The 18,799-nt window shown below is 39.5% G+C and overlaps 1 protein-coding gene across 1 annotated transcript in view; it reads left to right on the forward strand.

Moving 5' to 3' along the window:
* Positions 1–1,863: 1,863 nt before the first annotated feature.
* IGSF10 (immunoglobulin superfamily member 10) overlaps positions 1,864–18,799 on the forward strand; it is a 65,456-nt gene continuing 48,520 nt past the window's right edge. Inside the window, 4 exon segments of the mRNA XM_019796519.2 lie at positions 1,864–1,946; positions 2,362–2,616; positions 4,149–4,343; positions 5,912–6,041. Of these exon segments, the coding sequence (XP_019652078.2) occupies positions 4,150–4,343; positions 5,912–6,041 (324 nt within the window). The 5' untranslated portion in view covers positions 1,864–1,946; positions 2,362–2,616; position 4,149.

The raw sequence follows: 18,799 nt of genomic DNA on the forward strand, positions 1-18,799 counted from the left end.
ATTCCTCCCCCCCATGCTTGTGTGTGCATGCCCGTGCACTCTCTCTCTCAAATAAAATCTTAAAAAAAAAAAAAATAAAGAGCAGGGATCTTGCAGTTAATTCAATATTGTATTCTGACTCTGAATTACTTAACATCCTTTATCCTCAGAATCTCACCTGGAAAATGGGTATACTTATAGCATGTATCTCTTGAGAATATTTGAGAATTATGCAACACATATAAAGCATTTGTAGAAATAAAGCCTTTGTAGAAATTTCCCTCCTAAAAAGTCTTAAAACAGGCAACTATTCTTAAATGGTTATTTTCCAAAACTGACAGCACAAAAAAATGACCCTGGGTTACCAATCTTGGGAGAATAAGGAATATAACCTGTCACAGCCCTCCTCCTGTGGTTCATCTTGGTGGGGGGCTGAGAGTCCAGAGTTTGGTTAGAAATTGAGTAGGACCATGGGGTTGGTTGTCAAGGACCTTTAGAAGAAAAACTATTGATTCCAGGAATCCACAAATATGCCATATTTCCAAGGTGATCATCCAAGTTTGGAATTTTTAACCTAAAGAACCATGTCAGCTCTAAGGAGCTAAAGACAATGTTGATATCACACATGCTCCTAGAGTTACTTCTGAGTCTCTGATTCTATAATTTTACCCCGGTAACCAACTTATTACCAACTATAAATCATGTGAATGCTTAGCCATTGGATATGGAACATTCCCAGTGTTTGGCTGAGTGAGGCAGCCATGGCTCTGTGGTTAACTGCTAAGGCCATAGTGTCAGGCTGCCTGGGTCTGACTCAACTTTAGGTTCTCTCCTTAAAAGCTACAATGACCTGGAGTAAGTCACTTTTCTTTATGTGCCTCAAAATGGAAATAACATGAATACTTTCCTTTTAGGTTTTTTTGGTGGTATCCTGAGGTTTAAATGAGTCGGTATTTGTAAAATGCTTATAATAGTTCTTGTCACAGAGTAAAACCTCCAAGATAAACTGTTATCCTTATAGAAAGTTGTATCCCTAAATTAGCAATTCTCAAACTATAGGTGCATAGGAATCATCTCGAAAGCTTGTTAACACACAGTCTCCTAGGTCCCATCCCTGCAGTTTCTGATTCCATGCTGTTCTGGGATTGAGTCTGAGAATTCAATTTTAACACAGTTCTGGGTGAGGCCGATGTTGTTTGTCCCTGAGTTCCAGGGACCTGAAGTCTTCATTTCAAATTTCCATGAAAAGCTTACAAACTGCATAAGCGGAGGGAGCAAAACAAGGCCATTTTAGCTATATCAATTCAGTGTTTGAGTCAAAACGGGGACCCTGTCTACAATTGCAGGAGCTATTAAACAAGGTCTCAGTGGCTAGGGGCAATTCCTGGACAGTGGGGGTGGAGATGGGGGAGGAGGAACACAACCCAAACAAATACTTGCATTTAAATCCAGTTCTCTAATGATCCTTTTCACAAGACAGTTTTCTCCACGTGGGCTAAACAGGAGATTAAAACTGCAGGTTTCACAGGTTATCCTTGCCAGCTCTCAGCCTTCAGGCAGACCTTCGGGGAGCCACAGATCCCAGAACTGCCGGCGGTAACTCAGCCAAACTCTGAAACCCACAGGCCCACCTGTCAACAGGTGAAGGAGGTCAAGGTGGGCATGAACGTCCAGCCACTGAAACTGTCCTGCCCACCGGCTCCTACTTGCCCGGGAATCAGAAGTCGAGGAGGCAATGAGACCGAAGGCAAACAGGCGTCCTGCGCTCTCTCAGCAATGACGAGGAGCTTGGTGGTCATTTCTTCTCCGTGTGCCGCAGAGCCCCGGCGGAGTCCCCAGACACAGAAGTCAACGTCACCCCGGCCCCCGCCCCGCCTTCCCTCCTCGCTCTGGAAGGTCCCGAGAGCCGGCGGCTGAGCTTGGGACACCGCTGACAGCGTGAGCCCATTGGTCACCTGGGCAAAGAGGTGAGCGGCTCCGCCAATCCTTTCCTGGAAGGGGACAGCCGGGGACGCCCGAGCGATGAGGGGCTCGGCGTGGGAACGCAGAGAGTCCCGCCGCAGGAGGCAGTCCCGGCCAGCGCACGGGGAGGACGCACCGGGGAGCAAGGGGCCGTTAAAGCAGCAGGAGCAAGTCACCTCGTCGGTGCCCGGGGCCAGGCAGAAGATATTCTCTGAGCAAAGATTAATTCAGTAGCTGGGCATCTGAATTGTGGGCATCTGTGACAGATTTGTCCAAAAATAGAGAAATTCCTGGGACCTGGGGGGGAAATGGAGTGATAGTAATAGTTACACTTCAATGACAACTTCAGGGAGACTTGAAAGCACACTGTTGAGGGAGGAGAAAGGAATTTTAAAACTTTGTCTTTTGTTTCTGTAACAGTCATAATACAGGAGCGCTTCCCTTGGATTCATGCGGGCGCACACGGGGTAGGGTTCGAGAAGCTGTGCACGCGCTCCAGGGCGCTCTCCAGACTGTCACTCCTGAGCTGCAAGCCGAAAGACAGCCATTCGCTCATTTTTGGGAGTAGAGAACTTTTCCTCACTCAGTTGTGGATACAGTTTTCCACTTCCTGGTAAGATTTTCTGTCTCTGCCAGGGTCAGGAGAGGATTCAGAACCAGGAAAGAAGAGCTCAGGTACTGTTAATTTCTATTTGGTCACATTATACATTTTCAGGTTTAAATTTGTGGGAATCCACTGTCCATATGTTCTTGTAGAGTTGTGATTCTTTTAAATAACTCTCATGTGGGCATTACACAGAACTTCTGTTTTCTAGCTAAATGAGAGCATTACCTTCGTCCCCATCATTTGTTTTTTTGTTTAACTAATGAGGGAAGGTGGAAATGCTTTCTCCAATCATATTTACATAAAATTTTTGTAATCAGATGGTTATAAGGACAAAAGTGGTCATGTGATTAATCCTATACTAATTTTGATTTAGACTAAGTTCTGATAATAATTCCATTATCTTTATGAAGACTAGCAATTCTGCATCTGTTTCTGGTGTTCTTTATGGCTAAAGGATAGTTGCTGGTATAATTCCAAAGGAACCATTCTATCATGAGGAATGTTGAGATTTCTAAATTATGAAGATCACTTTTCTTAGAAAAGTACAATAAAAAATTTTATTGCAATCCTTGTATATTCTGAACTTCAGGAGAAAATTAGGTTTGGATCCCTGAGCTTGCCCCACACATGGGTGATAGATACAATTTTTCCAAGAAGTTGAGCATACTTCTTCCCTGACGATGCTCCCCGACTCCCATGGCAGACAAGAGGAGGGGAGGAGGAGGGGGAGGAGGAGGAGGAAGAGAAGGGACCAAGGAAAGGTACAGAGGGATGCTCTAAGCAAAGCGAAAGCACCCGGCAGCGTGTGTTCCAGGGGTCAGTGTGGCCCCTTCCAGTGCAGGTGCAAGACTCAAGTCCTCTATCCAGTAAGTTCCTGTGCCTCATGGTCATTACATGGCAGTGAAGTATGCAATGTGTCTTTTTTGGCAAGGACTAGAGGACATGTTTAAGATTTATTCACCCTTTCAGTGGAGTATTACAGCTCTTAAAAATGTTTTTGAAGGAGGTTTAATAAAGCAAAAAACAGACCTTATACATTCAATGAATAAAATGTGTTGATCATATTTATGCACATATACCCAGAAACATACACCACCTATAAAAGGCTGGAAGGAATACAGCAAAATGTTAATGATTATATCTGGGTGGTGGGAATATGAGTAATTTTATTCTACTTATTTATAGCTTCCAAACTTTCTACGATGTACACAGAATAGTTTTATAATCAGTTTTTTAAAAGTTGGTCTAAAAGTACTCATGGATAAACAGGAAACTAAGCTTTCTGTATTTCGGTCGGCATAATACCTTCGTAATGGTCTCTATTTTCTCTTCTTATTGAATTTCTAAGTCATAGGGATTACTGCTTTTCATTAAGAAGTGAGAAGCTGTGAAAGAATTTTCACAACAATAAATATTCCACTTGATTACAAGGCTTTCTGAAGAGTAAGTTTTACCATACAAATTGTGAATGCATGAAATCAGCCACTTACAGCCTTTCAGAAAGCTCTCCCAGATGACCAGACTTAGTGTGTATAGTTGTACTGGAACTTTGCTCAGACCATACCTGTAAGTCTGAGGTGTGATTTTTTTTCCCCCCCAGAATGAAGGTGGAAGGCAGAGAAATTACCGGCTTGCTGGTCTCCTTGTCTGTGATGTGCCTGGTGGCCAGCCCCGGGGGCAAGGCCTGTCCTCGCCGTTGTGCTTGCTATGTGCCTACCGAGGTGCACTGCACATTTCGGTACCTGACTTCCATCCCAGACAGCATCTCACCTGATGTGGAGCGTATTAATTTAGGGTGCGTGGGGGTCCTTGTCTTGTCCCCTTCTCAAGGAGACATCACACTGATGCTTTGTCCCCAAAATATCAAACAAAACTTGTGACTTTAGGAGATGAACCAAAATTGTTTTAATAGTATTTCTCTTCCGAAATAAGCACGTGAAGATCTTACATTTGTAAAGGACAATAAGCAACATTTTCCTGGTAAACTTTTATAGGAGAAAGTCCTAGAACCTGAAATCACTCTTGGTAGGTTGGGAGGCCCAAGATTACAGAGGAACTTCATTCTGGCTACATTTTTGCTGGAAAATAGCATCTGTTAAGAATTAGAGTTGTGATCTATCAGAAGGAGATAAGAGGACACTGGAAGTGTCCTCCTATATATAAAAGATATGTGTGAAAAGTTGGTTAGATCCTTTAAAAAGGCCTTCAGACCTCTTTTCATGCAAAGAGACTTACTTAAATGCTTTAAAAATGTAAACCTAATTAAATCTGCTAAGTGACTATATTTTAAAGGTTCATGAAAAACCGTGTGTGTGTGTGTGTGTGTGTGTGTGTGTATCCCGACACAGTCAGATTTAACGTCATGTATTTGATAATAGCACCTACTATATGCCAGGGATACAACAATGAACAAGATGAACAAGATTAGTCACTTCTAGAAGCTATAGTGAAAGGGAGAAGACAGATGCACAATCAGTTCAATTTAGCAAGAACCATCAGAGAGCGTACAAAATACCTTGGAAAAATCGTTAATAGTAACAGTTAACACTGTGCCCTTACCTTGACCCGGCACTGAGCTAAGCACTCTCCATTATTCACTCACTCAATTCTCAGAACACCTTGTTAGTCACTTCTGTTATTTGCACTTTATAGGTGAAGAAACCTATAAAGCTTAGAAAGATTGCTGATTTTACCCAGGGTTGACCCACTACCGAGTGCCTGAGTTCATAATCCTAGCCAAACTACTTGGGGAAGAGCCCAGGTTTCTCAACCACTAATTCATAGTGAAAAATTCTATCTGGGAAAGCAAGGGGGCATGTCCTCAAGGAACAGGCTGGGCCTGACCAGGAGTCACAAGTAGAGAGAGGTGGAGTCCCGGGCATTCCAAGCTGAAGGGACAGCATCTGCAGAAAGGGTCAAAAATGGGGAGGGCTCCCCTTGGGTGGGGAATGTGGACAGTGTCACCGAGACTGCCAGGATCGGGGAGTGGGTGGACCTTTTGTCACGTCCGATGAATCTCAACAATGTGTCAAGCATTTCTCTCTTTCGAGCACAGGGTATAAAAAAGGAGGTATTGGGGCGCCTAGGTGGCTCAGTTGGTTAAGAGTCCGCCTTCAGCTCAGGTCATGATCTCGGGGTCCTGGGATCGAGCCCCGCATCGGGCTCCCTACTCAGCAGGAAGCCTGCTTCTCCCTCTGCCCCCATCACATGCTCTCTCTCTTTCTCAAATAAATAAAATCTTAAAAAAATAAAATAAAAAGGGAGGTATTGGGCTTTGTGTGTGGACGTGAGTGCGTGCACTTTTGCTTTGGCATCTGGGCTGCAGCTGACAGGCCTAGCTTATGCCTGATGTTTTCATTGCAGGTACAATAGCTTGGTCAGATTGACAGAAACGGATTTTTCTGGCCTGAACAAATTGGAGTTGTTAATGCTGCACAGCAATGGCATTCATACAATCCCAGCTAAGACCTTCTCGGATTTGCAGGCCTTGCAGGTGAGACTGGGAAGGGGAAGGTGCAGGTTCAAGAGGCGAGAGGTACCCTTGAATGCTCACCATTCCAGTGGAACCCAAAAGTCAACATTCTGTGCATTAGAGGGAGACAGCAAAGGAGGATGTCCAAGACTGATTTCTCTTTAAATGCAATAGTATGTGGAAAATTCTGAGGCCAGCTTTCTCAGATCTATGCTAATAGGAAAAAAAAATCAATACCCAGGGATTACTGCGCCTTCAAAATTTACTCCAGAAAGGCTTCTTCTAGTCCTTCCTGTTCATCTGGGAGTTGCTGTCTTAGACAGAAGTTAGCTTTGTACACATAAATACACTTTTTAAGTTTTTACTTTATTATTTATACCTTGTCTTGTTCAAAAAACTTTGAAAACTTATGGGGACTTCTAAGAAAACATCAAATATTATAAGAATTATCACTCCAGTAAGTGAGAAAATAAAGTTATAACACATCTAGGGATAAGAAAAAAGGGCATTATGGGGAAATGTATATGGAAAGATCAGTATGTCTGCTACATATGTAGGACTTAAAGATTTTGAGAAGCTAACTCACAATTCAAGATGCCTATCAGATTTTTTAAGTACGTGAAAAAAAACCTGTTCAGGAAAAGCACAACTGTATCTGATTTATTCTTTAACTTTTTTATCACTGTGTATTTGACATACAATATTACACTAGTTTCAGGTGTACAATATAAGTGCTTCAACATTTATATACATTAGGAAGTGATTACTGTGATAAATCTAGTTACCATCTGTCATGCTTCCAAGTTGTTACAGTATTGTTAACTATATTCCCTATGCTGTATATCATATTCCCATGACTTATTTCTTTTATAGCTGCAAGCTCATAACTTTTGATACCCTTACCCTATTTTGCCCATCCCCGCTGTCCCTCCCTGGCAACCACCAGATTGTTCTTTGTGCCTATGAGTCTGTCTGTATCTGTTTTGTTTTTTGGAGTCTACAAATAAGTGAAATTTTATGGTAATTGCCTTTCTCTGACTTATTTCATTTAGCATAATATCCTTTATTCCATCCATGTTGTCACAAACAGCAAGATCTTATTTTTTATGACCAAATAATATTCGTGTGTGNTTGCCTTTCTCTGACTTATTTCATTTAGCATAATATCCTTTATTCCATCCATGTTGTCACAAACAGCAAGATTTTATTTTTTTATGACCAAATAATATTCGTGTGTATGTGTGTGCATGTAGACACACATATACATATATACATTTTCTTTAGCTATTGGTGGATTCTTGGGCTGCTTCCATATCTTGGCTATGGTAAATAATGCTGTAGTAAACATAGGGGTGCAGATATCTTTTTGAATTAGTGTTTTCATTTTGTCCCGTTAAGTGTGCAGAAGTCGAATTCCTGGATGGTATGGTAGTTCTATTTTTTATTTCTTGAGCCATCTCCATACTATTTTCCACAGTTGCTGCACTTTTTGTATTCCCACCAACAGTGCACAAGAGCTTCCTACCTCTAACATCCTCACCAACACCTGTTGTTTCCGGGTTGTTAATTTTAGCCATTCTGACAGGGATGAGGTGATCCCTCATTGTGGTTTGGATTTGCATTTCCCTGATAATAAGTGATGTTGAACACCTTTTCATGTGTCTATTGGTCATCTGGATGTCTTTCCTAAAAGATCTGTCTCTTCATGTCTTCTGCCCATTTTTTAATTGGATTGTTTTTGGGGTGTTGAGTTTTATAAGTTCTTTGTATGTCATTTACAAATATCTTCTCCCATGCCATAGGTTGCCTTTTAGTTTTTTTGATGGTTTCTTCACCATGCAGAAGCTTTTTATTTTGATGTAGTTCCAATAGTTCATTTTGGCTTTTGTTTCCCTTGTCTCAGGGGACCTATCTACAAAAAAGTTGCTAGGGCTGATGTCAGGGAAATTACTGCCTGTGCTCTCTTCTAGGGTTTTTATGGTTTCAGGTCTCACATTTAGGTCTTTAATCCATTTCGAATTTATTTTTATATATGGTATAAGAAAGTCATCCAGTTTCATTCTTTTGCATGTGGCTATCCAGTTTTCCCAACACCATTTGTTGAAGAGACCATCCTTTTCCCATCGGAGATTCTTTCATGCTTTGTCGAAGATTAATTGACCATATAAGTGTGGGCTTATTTCTGGGTCTTCTGTTCTGTTCCATTGATCTTTGTGTGTATTTTTTGTGTCAGTACCATAGTGTTTTGATTACTGTAGCTTTATAATATAACTTAAAGTACAGAATTGAGATGCCTCCAGGTTTGCTTTTCTTTTTCAAGCTTGCTTTAGCTCTTCGCGGTCTTCTGTGGTTCTACTCAAATTTCCAGATTGTTTGTTCTAATTCTGTGAAAAATGCTGTTGGTATATTGACAGGGATTGCATTAAATGTGTAGATTGCTTTGGGTACTATGGTCATTCCAGTAACATTTGTTTTTCCAATCCATGAGCATGGAATGTCTTTCCACTTCTTTGTGTCCTCTTCCATTTCTTCATTAATGTTTTATAATTTTCAGAGTACAGGCCTTTCAGGTCTTTGGTTAAGCTTATTCCTAGCTATCTTACTGTTTTTGGTGTAATTGTAAAAGGGATTGTTTCCTTAATTTCTCTTCTGCTTCATTATGGGTGTGTAAAAATGCAACAGATTCCTGTCTACTGGTTTTGTATCCTGCGACTTTACTGAATTCATTTATCAGTTTTAGTAGTTTTTTGGTGGAGTCTTTCAGGTTTTCTATATATAGAATTATGTCATCTGCAAATACTGAAAGTTTCACTTCATCTTACTAATTTGGATCCCTTTTATTTCTTTTTGTTGTCTGAGTGCTGTGACTAGGACTTCCAGTACTGTGTTGTATAAAAGTGTTGAGACTGGACATCCATGTCTTGTTCCTGACCTTAGGGGAAAGGCTATCCATTTTTCCTCACTGAAGATAATGTTGATTGTGGGTTTTTCATATATGGCTTTATTATGTTTAAGTATGTTCCCTCCAAACCTACTTTCTAGAGGGTTTTTTCATGAATAGATGTTGCATTTTGTCAAATGCTTTTTCTGCATCTATTGAAATAATCACATAGTCTTACCTTTCTCTTGTTGATATCATGTTCATTGATTTGCAAATATTGAACCACTCTTGCAACCCAAGAATAAATCCCACTGGATCAGGTGAATGATTTTTTTTAAAAAATATATTGTTGAATTTAGTTTGCTAGTATTTTGTTGAGCATTTTTGCATCTTTTTTTGTGGTGTCTTTATCCGGTTTTAGTATCAGAGTGATGCTGGCCTCAAAGAGTGAATTTGGAAGTTTTCCTACTTTTTCTATTTTTTGGAATAGTTTGAAAATGGTGGGTATTAACCCTTCATTATATGTTTGGTAGAATTGACCTGTGAAGCCGTCTATCTGGTCCTGGACTTTTGTTTGTTGGGAGCTTTTGGATTACTGATTCAATTTTTTTTTTTTTTGGCGGGTTATTGGTCTAAGTTTTCTGTGTGTCTTCCTGCTCCAGTTTTGGTAGGTTCTATGTTTCTGGGAATTGATCCATTTCTTCTGAGTTGTCTAGTTTGTTGGCATATAGTTTTTCATAATATTCCCTTATAATTGTTTTTATTTCTGCGGTATTGGTGGTCATTTTCCCTCCCTCATCTCTGATTTTATTTATTGGGGTCCTTTTTCTTTACTTTTTGATAAGTCTGGCTAGAGGTTTATCAATTTTATTGATTTTTTTTTCAAAGAACCAGCTCCTGATTTCATTGTTTCTGTTCTATTATTTAGTCCCTATATCATTTATTTCTGCTCTAATCTTTGTTATTTCCTTTTTTCTGGTTTTGGGTTTTGTTTTTTTGTTCTTTTTGTAGCTCCTGCAGGTGTAAGATTAGATTGTTTATATGAGATTTTTCTTCTTGAGTTATGTCTGTATTGCTAGAAACTTCCCTCTCAGAACTGTGTTTGCTGCATCCCAAAGGTTTTACACCATTGTATTTTCATTTTTATTTGTTTCCATGTACTTTTTATTCCTTGATTTCTTGACCCATTCATTGTTTATTCCTTGATTTCTTGACCCATGTATTTATGCTCATTCCAGATATTTTCATGTGGTTGACCTCTAGTTTCATACTATTGTGGTCAGAAAAGGCACATGGTGTGACTTCAATCTTTTTGTATTTGTTGAGGCTGGTTTTGTGGCCTAATATGTATTCTGTTTTGGAGAATATTTCATGTGCACTTGAAAAGAATGTGTATTCTGCTGTTTAAGGAGGGAATGTTCTAAATGTATCTGTTAGGTCCATCTGGTCCAGTGTGTCATTCAAAGCCATTGTTTCCTTGTTGCTTTTCTGTTTAGATGATCTGTCCGTTGATGTGAGTGGGGTGTTAAAGTCCCCTACTATTACTGTATTATTTAGATTAGTTCCGTCATCTGTTATTAACTGTTTTATCTATTTGGGCGGTCCCATGTTGGGTGCATAAATATTTACAATTTNCCATTGTATTTTCATTTTTATTTGTTTCCATGTACTTTTTATTCCTTGATTTCTTGACCCATTCATTGTTTAGTAGCATGTTATTTGACNGATTTCTTGACCCATGTATTTATGCTCATTCCAGATATTTTCATGTGGTTGACCTCTAGTTTCATACTATTGTGGTCAGAAAAGGCACATGGTGTGACTTCAATCTTTTTGTATTTGTTGAGGCTGGTTTTGTGGCCTAATATGTATTCTGTTTTGGAGAATATTTCATGTGCACTTGAAAAGAATGTGTATTCTGCTGTTTAAGGAGGGAATGTTCTAAATGTATCTGTTAGGTCCATCTGGTCCAGTGTGTCATTCAAAGCCATTGTTTCCTTGTTGCTTTTCTGTTTAGATGATCTGTCCGTTGATGTGAGTGGGGTGTTAAAGTCCCCTACTATTACTGTATTATTTAGATTAGTTCTGTCATCTGTTATTAACTGTTTTATCTATTTGGGCGGTCCCATGTTGGGTGCATAAATATTTACAATTGTTATATGTCCTTGTTGGATTGTTTCCATTATTATTATATAGTATCCTTTGTCTCTTGTTACAGTCTTTGTTTTAAAACCTATTTTATCTGATACAAGTATTGCGACTCCAGCTTTCTTTTGACATCCATTTGCATGATAAATGTTTCTCCATCCCCTCACCTGCAATCTGTAGCTGTCTTTAGGTCTAAAATGAGTCTCTTGTAGGCAGCATATTCTGGGTCTTTTTTTTTTTTTAAGTCCATTCTGTCACCCTGTGTCTTTTGATTGGAGTGTTTAGTCCATTTACACTCAAAGTAATTATTGAGAAAGATGTATTTATTGCCATTTTATTGTTATGTGGTTGTTTCTGAAGATTTTCTGTGGTTTGCTGGTTCTTTAGTGAGATTTTTGGATTTCTATTGATTCTTTGCATATGTATTAAGTGGTTTTCTTGATTTGTGGTTACCATTAGATTTGTATATAACATCTTCTACATACAGTAGTCTGTATTAAGTTGATGGTCATTTAAGTCTGAACCCATTCTTCTTCACTCCTCTGGTCCCCATGTGTTAGGTATATGGTATCATATTTTATATCCTTTTATTTTGTGAGTTCCTTGACTGTTTTTTTTATATATTCATTTTTGCTGTTTTTTGTTTGTTTGTTTCCTACCCTCACATTGTCATTTTGGGTCTTTTCTTTCCACTCAAAGATTTCCCTTTAATATTTCTTGCAAAACTGGTTTAGTGGTCATGAACTACTTTTGTTTTTGTTGGAAAAACTATCTCTCCTATTCTGAATGACAGCCTTGCTGGATAGAGCATTCCTGGCTACAGGTNTTTTTTTTTTTTTTGGCGGGTTATTGGTCTGTTTAAGTTTTCTGTGTGTCTTCCTGCTCCAGTTTTGGTAGGTTCTATGTTTCTGGGAATTGATCCATTTCTTCTGAGTTGTCTAGTTTGTTGGCATATAGTTTTTCATAATATTCCCTTTTAATTGTTTTTATTTCTGCGGTATTGGTGGTCATTTTCCCTCCCTCATCTCTGATTTTATTTATTGGGGTCCTTTTTCTTTACTTTTTGATAAGTCTGGCTAGAGGTTTATCAATTTTATTGATTTTTTTTTCAAAGAACCAGCTCCTGATTTCATTGTTTCTGTTCTATTATTTAGTCCCTATATCATTTATTTCTGCTCTAATCTTTGTTATTTCCTTTTTTCTGGTTTTGGGTTTTGTTTTTTTGTTCTTTTTGTAGCTCCTGCAGGTGTAAGATTAGATTGTTTATATGAGATTTTTCTTCTTGAGTTATGTCTGTATTGCTAGAAACTTCCCTCTCAGAACTGTGTTTGCTGCATCCCAAAGGTTTTACACCATTGTATTTTCATTTTTATTTGTTTCCATGTACTTTTTATTCCTTGATTTCTTGACCCATTCATTGTTTATTCCTTGATTTCTTGACCCATGTATTTATGCTCATTCCAGATATTTTCATGTGGTTGACCTCTAGTTTCATACTATTGTGGTCAGAAAAGGCACATGGTGTGACTTCAATCTTTTTGTATTTGTTGAGGCTGGTTTTGTGGCCTAATATGTATTCTGTTTTGGAGAATATTTCATGTGCACTTGAAAAGAATGTGTATTCTGCTGTTTAAGGAGGGAATGTTCTAAATGTATCTGTTAGGTCCATCTGGTCCAGTGTGTCATTCAAAGCCATTGTTTCCTTGTTGCTTTTCTGTTTAGATGATCTGTCCGTTGATGTGAGTGGGGTGTTAAAGTCCCCTACTATTACTGTATTATTTAGATTAGTTCTGTCATCTGTTATTAACTGTTTTATCTATTTGGGCGGTCCCATGTTGGGTGCATAAATATTTACAATTGTTATATGTCCTTGTTGGATTGTTTCCATTATTATTATATAGTATCCTTTGTCTCTTGTTACAGTCTTTGTTTTAAAACCTATTTTATCTGATACAAGTATTGCGACTCCAGCTTTCTTTTGACATCCATTTGCATGATAAATGTTTCTCCATCCCCTCACCTGCAATCTGTAGCTGTCTTTAGGTCTAAAATGAGTCTCTTGTAGGCAGCATATTCTGGGTCTTTTTTTTTTTTTTAAGTCCATTCTGTCACCCTGTGTCTTTTGATTGGAGTGTTTAGTCCATTTACACTCAAAGTAATTATTGAGAAAGATGTATTTATTGCCATTTTATTGTTATGTGGTTGTTTCTGAAGATTTTCTGTGGTTTGCTGGTTCTTTAGTGAGATTTTTGGATTTCTATTGATTCTTTGCATATGTATTAAGTGGTTTTCTTGATTTGTGGTTACCATTAGATTTGTATATAACATCTTCTACATACAGTAGTCTGTATTAAGTTGATGGTCATTTAAGTCTGAACCCATTCTTCTTCACTCCTCTGGTCCCCATGTGTTAGGTATATGGTATCATATTTTATATCCTTTTATTTTGTGAGTTCCTTGACTGTTTTTTTTATATATTCATTTTTGCTGTTTTTTGTTTGTTTGTTTCCTACCCTCACATTGTCATTTTGGGTCTTTTCTTTCCACTCAAAGATTTCCCTTTAATATTTCTTGCAAAACTGGTTTAGTGGTCATGAACTACTTTTGTTTTTGTTGGAAAAACTATCTCTCCTATTCTGAATGACAGCCTTGCTGGATAGAGCATTCCTGGCTACAGGTTTTTCCCATTCAGCACTTTGAATATATGCCACTCCTTTCTGGCTTGGAAAGTTTCTGCTGAAAATCTGCTGATAGCCTTATTGGGGGCAGGGCGTGGGGGTTCCTTTGTATGTAACTGTCTTCTTTTGTCTTGCTGTTTTTAAATTTTTCTCTTTATCACTCTATTTTGCCATTTTAATTAAAATACAACTTGCTATTGTTGATTTTGTTGGGAGTTCTCTGTGCCTCCTAGATCTGGATATCTCTTTCCTGAGATTAGGGAAGCTTTCAGGTATTATGGCTTCAAGTAAATCTGGCCCCATTTCTCTCTTCTTCTTCTGGGACTCCTATAATATAAATGTTATTACATTCGATGGAGTCACTGAGTTCCCTAAGTCTATTCTTGTTTTGCATAATTCTTGTTTTTCTCTTTTGTTTAGCTTGATTACTTCTCATTACTCTGTCCTCTAGGTCATTAATTTGTCCCTCTGCTTCTTCCAGCATCCTGTTCATTACATCAAGTGTGTTTCTCATTTAGTTTATTGAGCCCTTTATCAGTGCTATGTTATTCCTTTCTCTGTATTAATGGTCTCACTGATGTCCTCCACTCTTTTCTCACTGGAGAATTCCTTTAAATTCTCCATCAGGCATGTTACTTATATCTATTTTACTTAGAACTCTGGCAGTGGCCTTGTCCTGTTCTTTCATTTGGGACAAATTTCTTTGTCTTCTCATTTTGTCTAAGTCTCTGTGCTTGTTTCTCTGTGTTAGGAAAGTCAGCTATGTCTCCTGTTATTGAGAGTAATAGCTTTATGAAGAAGAGTTTCTGTAGTGCCCTGCAGCATAGCGTCCCCTGTTCCCCAGGGCTTGGAGCATCTCCAATGTGTGCTGTGTGAGCTCTGCTATTGTGTCATGGCTACTTTATCCTTTAGGCTGGTTGTCTGCAGAGGCTCTCTTTGTTGTTGGCAGTGTTTGATCCCTGGCCTAAATGTGGTGTTTTAACTAGGTATGCTCTGGTTTACTTGTGAAATGAGACCTGTTGCCACTGCCACCAGAACTGAAGCTACACAAAACTCTCAGGTCAAGCGACATGGTGTTGGCAGGGATTTGGGCTGGTCTTCTGAGGGAGGGGGACCACTGCACTGGGACTGAGGCAAGCTTGACTAGGAAGGGCAATTCTTCTGGAGCTCAGGCAGGTGGGATTTGGTGTAAGCAAGTTAGGTAATGAGTATTGGTGCTGCACTGATTCCCGTGGGTGACCCTGTGCTTATGCTGAGGTGCAGGGGATGGAAATAGCACCTGCCAGTTTCTTTGTTCCTGGAGGAGTCTCTGAACACTGCACCTCTGGGACATGCACCTGTAGTTGCTCCCCAGGCACTCTTCAGATTGCTGTTTCTACAGTATATGTCTTTGGGCTGTTTGCCCTGCCTTCTTTCCAAGTGAAGCCTCAATGCCCTACAACCTCTCCCAGAGCTGAGCACACCAACCCTTAAAACTCCAGGTTTAAAGCCCTGCTGGTTGCAAGAACTCACAAAATTCAGGCCCTCTCACTGTCCAGGTCAATTGCTATGGGCATTCATTTTCCCCATGCATCCGCCCTGTATGTTAGTCTCTCTTTTGCTCTTCTCCATAACTGCAGCTCCCCACCACAGTGGCCACAATCCATTTCTCTTCCAAGCTGCATCTCTGTACTTTCTACCTTCTTTGATATGGCCTCCTCTCTACCTTCAGTTGCAGAGTTTGTTCTGCCAGTCTTCAGATGGATTTCTGGGGGGTTTAGTATGATTTATAGTTATCTAGTTGTATTTGTGGGACGAGGAGAGCCTCTTACTCCACTGCCATCTCCCCCTCACACCTAAATGAATTTAAAAATTTTAAGAGGATATAATATACCAGGGAGATTATAACTGTAAACAAGGTAATTTCCAATGTTTAGAGTGCACTTCAGAGCCATGGTCCCCAAGACCTAAATCAAAATCCAGTAGGTCAAATAAAAATCCCCATTGAAGGAGTTACCTTTTTAAGCCAAATGGCCTGGTTAGTGATTTTATGTAATTGAGTTTCAACTTCCACCAGAAGTGTTAATTCAGATACAATAAGTAGTGCTGACCATAGGACAGATATCTCCTTGCTCAANATTATTGAGAAAGATGTATTTATTGCCATTTTATTGTTATGTGGTTGTTTCTGAAGATTTTCTGTGGTTTGCTGGTTCTTTAGTGAGATTTTTGGATTTCTATTGATTCTTTGCATATGTATTAAGTGGTTTTCTTGATTTGTGGTTACCATTAGATTTGTATATAACATCTTCTACATACAGTAGTCTGTATTAAGTTGATGGTCATTTAAGTCTGAACCCATTCTTCTTCACTCCTCTGGTCCCCATGTGTTAGGTATATGGTATCATATTTTATATCCTTTTATTTTGTGAGTTCCTTGACTGTTTTTTTTATATATTCATTTTTGCTGTTTTTTGTTTGTTTGTTTCCTACCCTCACATTGTCATTTTGGGTCTTTTCTTTCCACTCAAAGATTTCCCTTTAATATTTCTTGCAAAACTGGTTTAGTGGTCATGAACTACTTTTGTTTTTGTTGGAAAAACTATCTCTCCTATTCTGAATGACAGCCTTGCTGGATAGAGCATTCCTGGCTACAGGTTTTTCCCATTCAGCACTTTGAATATATGCCACTCCTTTCTGGCTTGGAAAGTTTCTGCTGAAAATCTGCTGATAGCCTTATTGGGGGCAGGGCGTGGGGGTTCCTTTGTATGTAACTGTCTTCTTTTGTCTTGCTGTTTTTAAATTTTTCTCTTTATCACTCTATTTTGCCATTTTAATTAAAATACAACTTGCTATTGTTGATTTTGTTGGGAGTTCTCTGTGCCTCCTAGATCTGGATATCTCTTTCCTGAGATTAGGGAAGCTTTCAGGTATTATGGCTTCAAGTAAATCTGGCCCCATTTCTCTCTTCTTCTTCTGGGACTCCTATAATATAAATGTTATTACATTCGATGGAGTCACTGAGTTCCCTAAGTCTATTCTTGTTTTGCATAATTCTTGTTTTTCTCTTTTGTTTAGCTTGATTACTTCTCATTACTCTGTCCTCTAGGTCATTAATTTGTCCCTCTGCTTCTTCCAGCATCCTGTTCATTACATCAAGTGTGTTTCTCATTTAGTTTATTGAGCCCTTTATCAGTGCTATGTTATTCCTTTCTCTGTATTAATGGTCTCACTGATGTCCTCCACTCTTTTCTCACTGGAGAATTCCTTTAAATTCTCCATCAGGCATGTTACTTATATCTATTTTACTTAGAACTCTGGCAGTGGCCTTGTCCTGTTCTTTCATTTGGGACAAATTTCTTTGTCTTCTCATTTTGTCTAAGTCTCTGTGCTTGTTTCTCTGTGTTAGGAAAGTCAGCTATGTCTCCTGTTATTGAGAGTAATAGCTTTATGAAGAAGAGTTTCTGTAGTGCCCTGCAGCATAGCGTCCCCTGTTCCCCAGGGCTTGGAGCATCTCCAATGTGTGCTGTGTGAGCTCTGCTATTGTGTCATGGCTACTTTAGGCTGGTTGTCTGCAGAGGCTCTCTTTGTTGTTGGCAGTGTTTGGTCCCTGGCCTAAAAGTGGTGTTTTAACTAGGTATGCTCTGGTTTACTTGTGAAATGAGACCTGTTGCCACTGCCACCAGAACTGAAGCTACACAAAACTCTCAGGTCAAGAGACATGGTGTTGGGAGGGATTTGGGCTGGTCTTCTGAGGGAGGGGGACCACTGCACTGGGACTGAGGCAAGCTTGACTAGGAAGGGCAATTCTTCTGGAGCTCAGGCAGGTGGGATTTGGTGTAAGCAAGTTAGGTAATGAGTATTGGTGCTGCACTGATTCCCGTGGGTGACCCTGTGCTTATGCTGAGGTGCAGGGGATGGAAATAGCACCTGCCAGTTTCTTTGTTCCTGGAGGAGTCTCTGAACACTGCACCTCTGGGACATGCACCTGTAGTTGCTCCCCAGGCACTCTTCAGATTGCTGTTTCTACAGTATATGTCTTTGGGCTGTTTGCCCTGCCTTCTTTCCAAGTGAAGCCTCAATGCCCTACAACCTCTCCCAGAGCTGAGCACACCAACCCTTAAAACTCCAGGTTTAAAGCCCTGCTGGTTGCAAGAACTCACAAAATTCAGGCCCTCTCACTGTCCAGGTCAATTGCTATGGGCATTCATTTTCCCCATGCATCCGCCCTGTATGTTAGTCTCTCTTTTGCTCTTCTCCATAACTGCAGCTCCCCACCACAGTGGCCACAATCCATTTCTCTTCCAAGCTGCATCTCTGTACTTTCTACCTTCTTTGATATGGCCTCCTCTCTACCTTCAGTTGCAGAGTTTGTTCTGCCAGTCTTCAGATGGATTTCTGGGGGGTTTAGTATGATTTATAGTTATCTAGTTGTATTTGTGGGACAAGGAGAGCCTCTTACTCCACTGCCATCTCCCCCTCACACCTAAATGAATTTAAAAATTTTAAGAGGATATAATATACCAGGGAGATTATAACTGTAAACAAGGTAATTTCCAATGTTTAGAGTGCACTTCAGAGCCATGGTCCCCAAGACCTAAATCAAAATCCAGTAGGTCAAATAAAAATCCCCATTGAAGGAGTTACCTTTTTAAGCCAAATGGCCTGGTTAGTGATTTTATGTAATTGAGTTTCAACTTCCACCAGAAGTGTTAATTCAGATACAATAAGTAGTGCTGACCATAGGACAGATATCTCCTTGCTCAACTAAAAGATAGTCAAGGGCTATCCTATTACCAAGAACTATGTTGGCCAGAGAACCTAAGAGTCTTTGTTGGACAGCTCTTGTCTTAGCTGTGGAATCTGCAATATCTTCAAGAGTTAAAAAAAGGTTCCTGATCATATTTATTTTCATTCCTAACCAGGGAAGTATGGCCCTGTGAAAAGGAAGCATTTCTGAATCATGAATGCCTTTTGGTAGATCTTTTCTAACTCAGTGATGTAAATACAGGAGAGTTGACTAATGAAGCATCTTCATTGTCTATGGAAAGTTAGGGGCACAGTTAGATAACATAGAAGGCATTGCCCAGCTT

This window comes from Ailuropoda melanoleuca, chromosome 1 (genome assembly GCF_002007445.2).
Source record: "Ailuropoda melanoleuca isolate Jingjing chromosome 1, ASM200744v2, whole genome shotgun sequence".
NCBI lineage: Eukaryota > Metazoa > Chordata > Mammalia > Carnivora > Ursidae > Ailuropoda > Ailuropoda melanoleuca.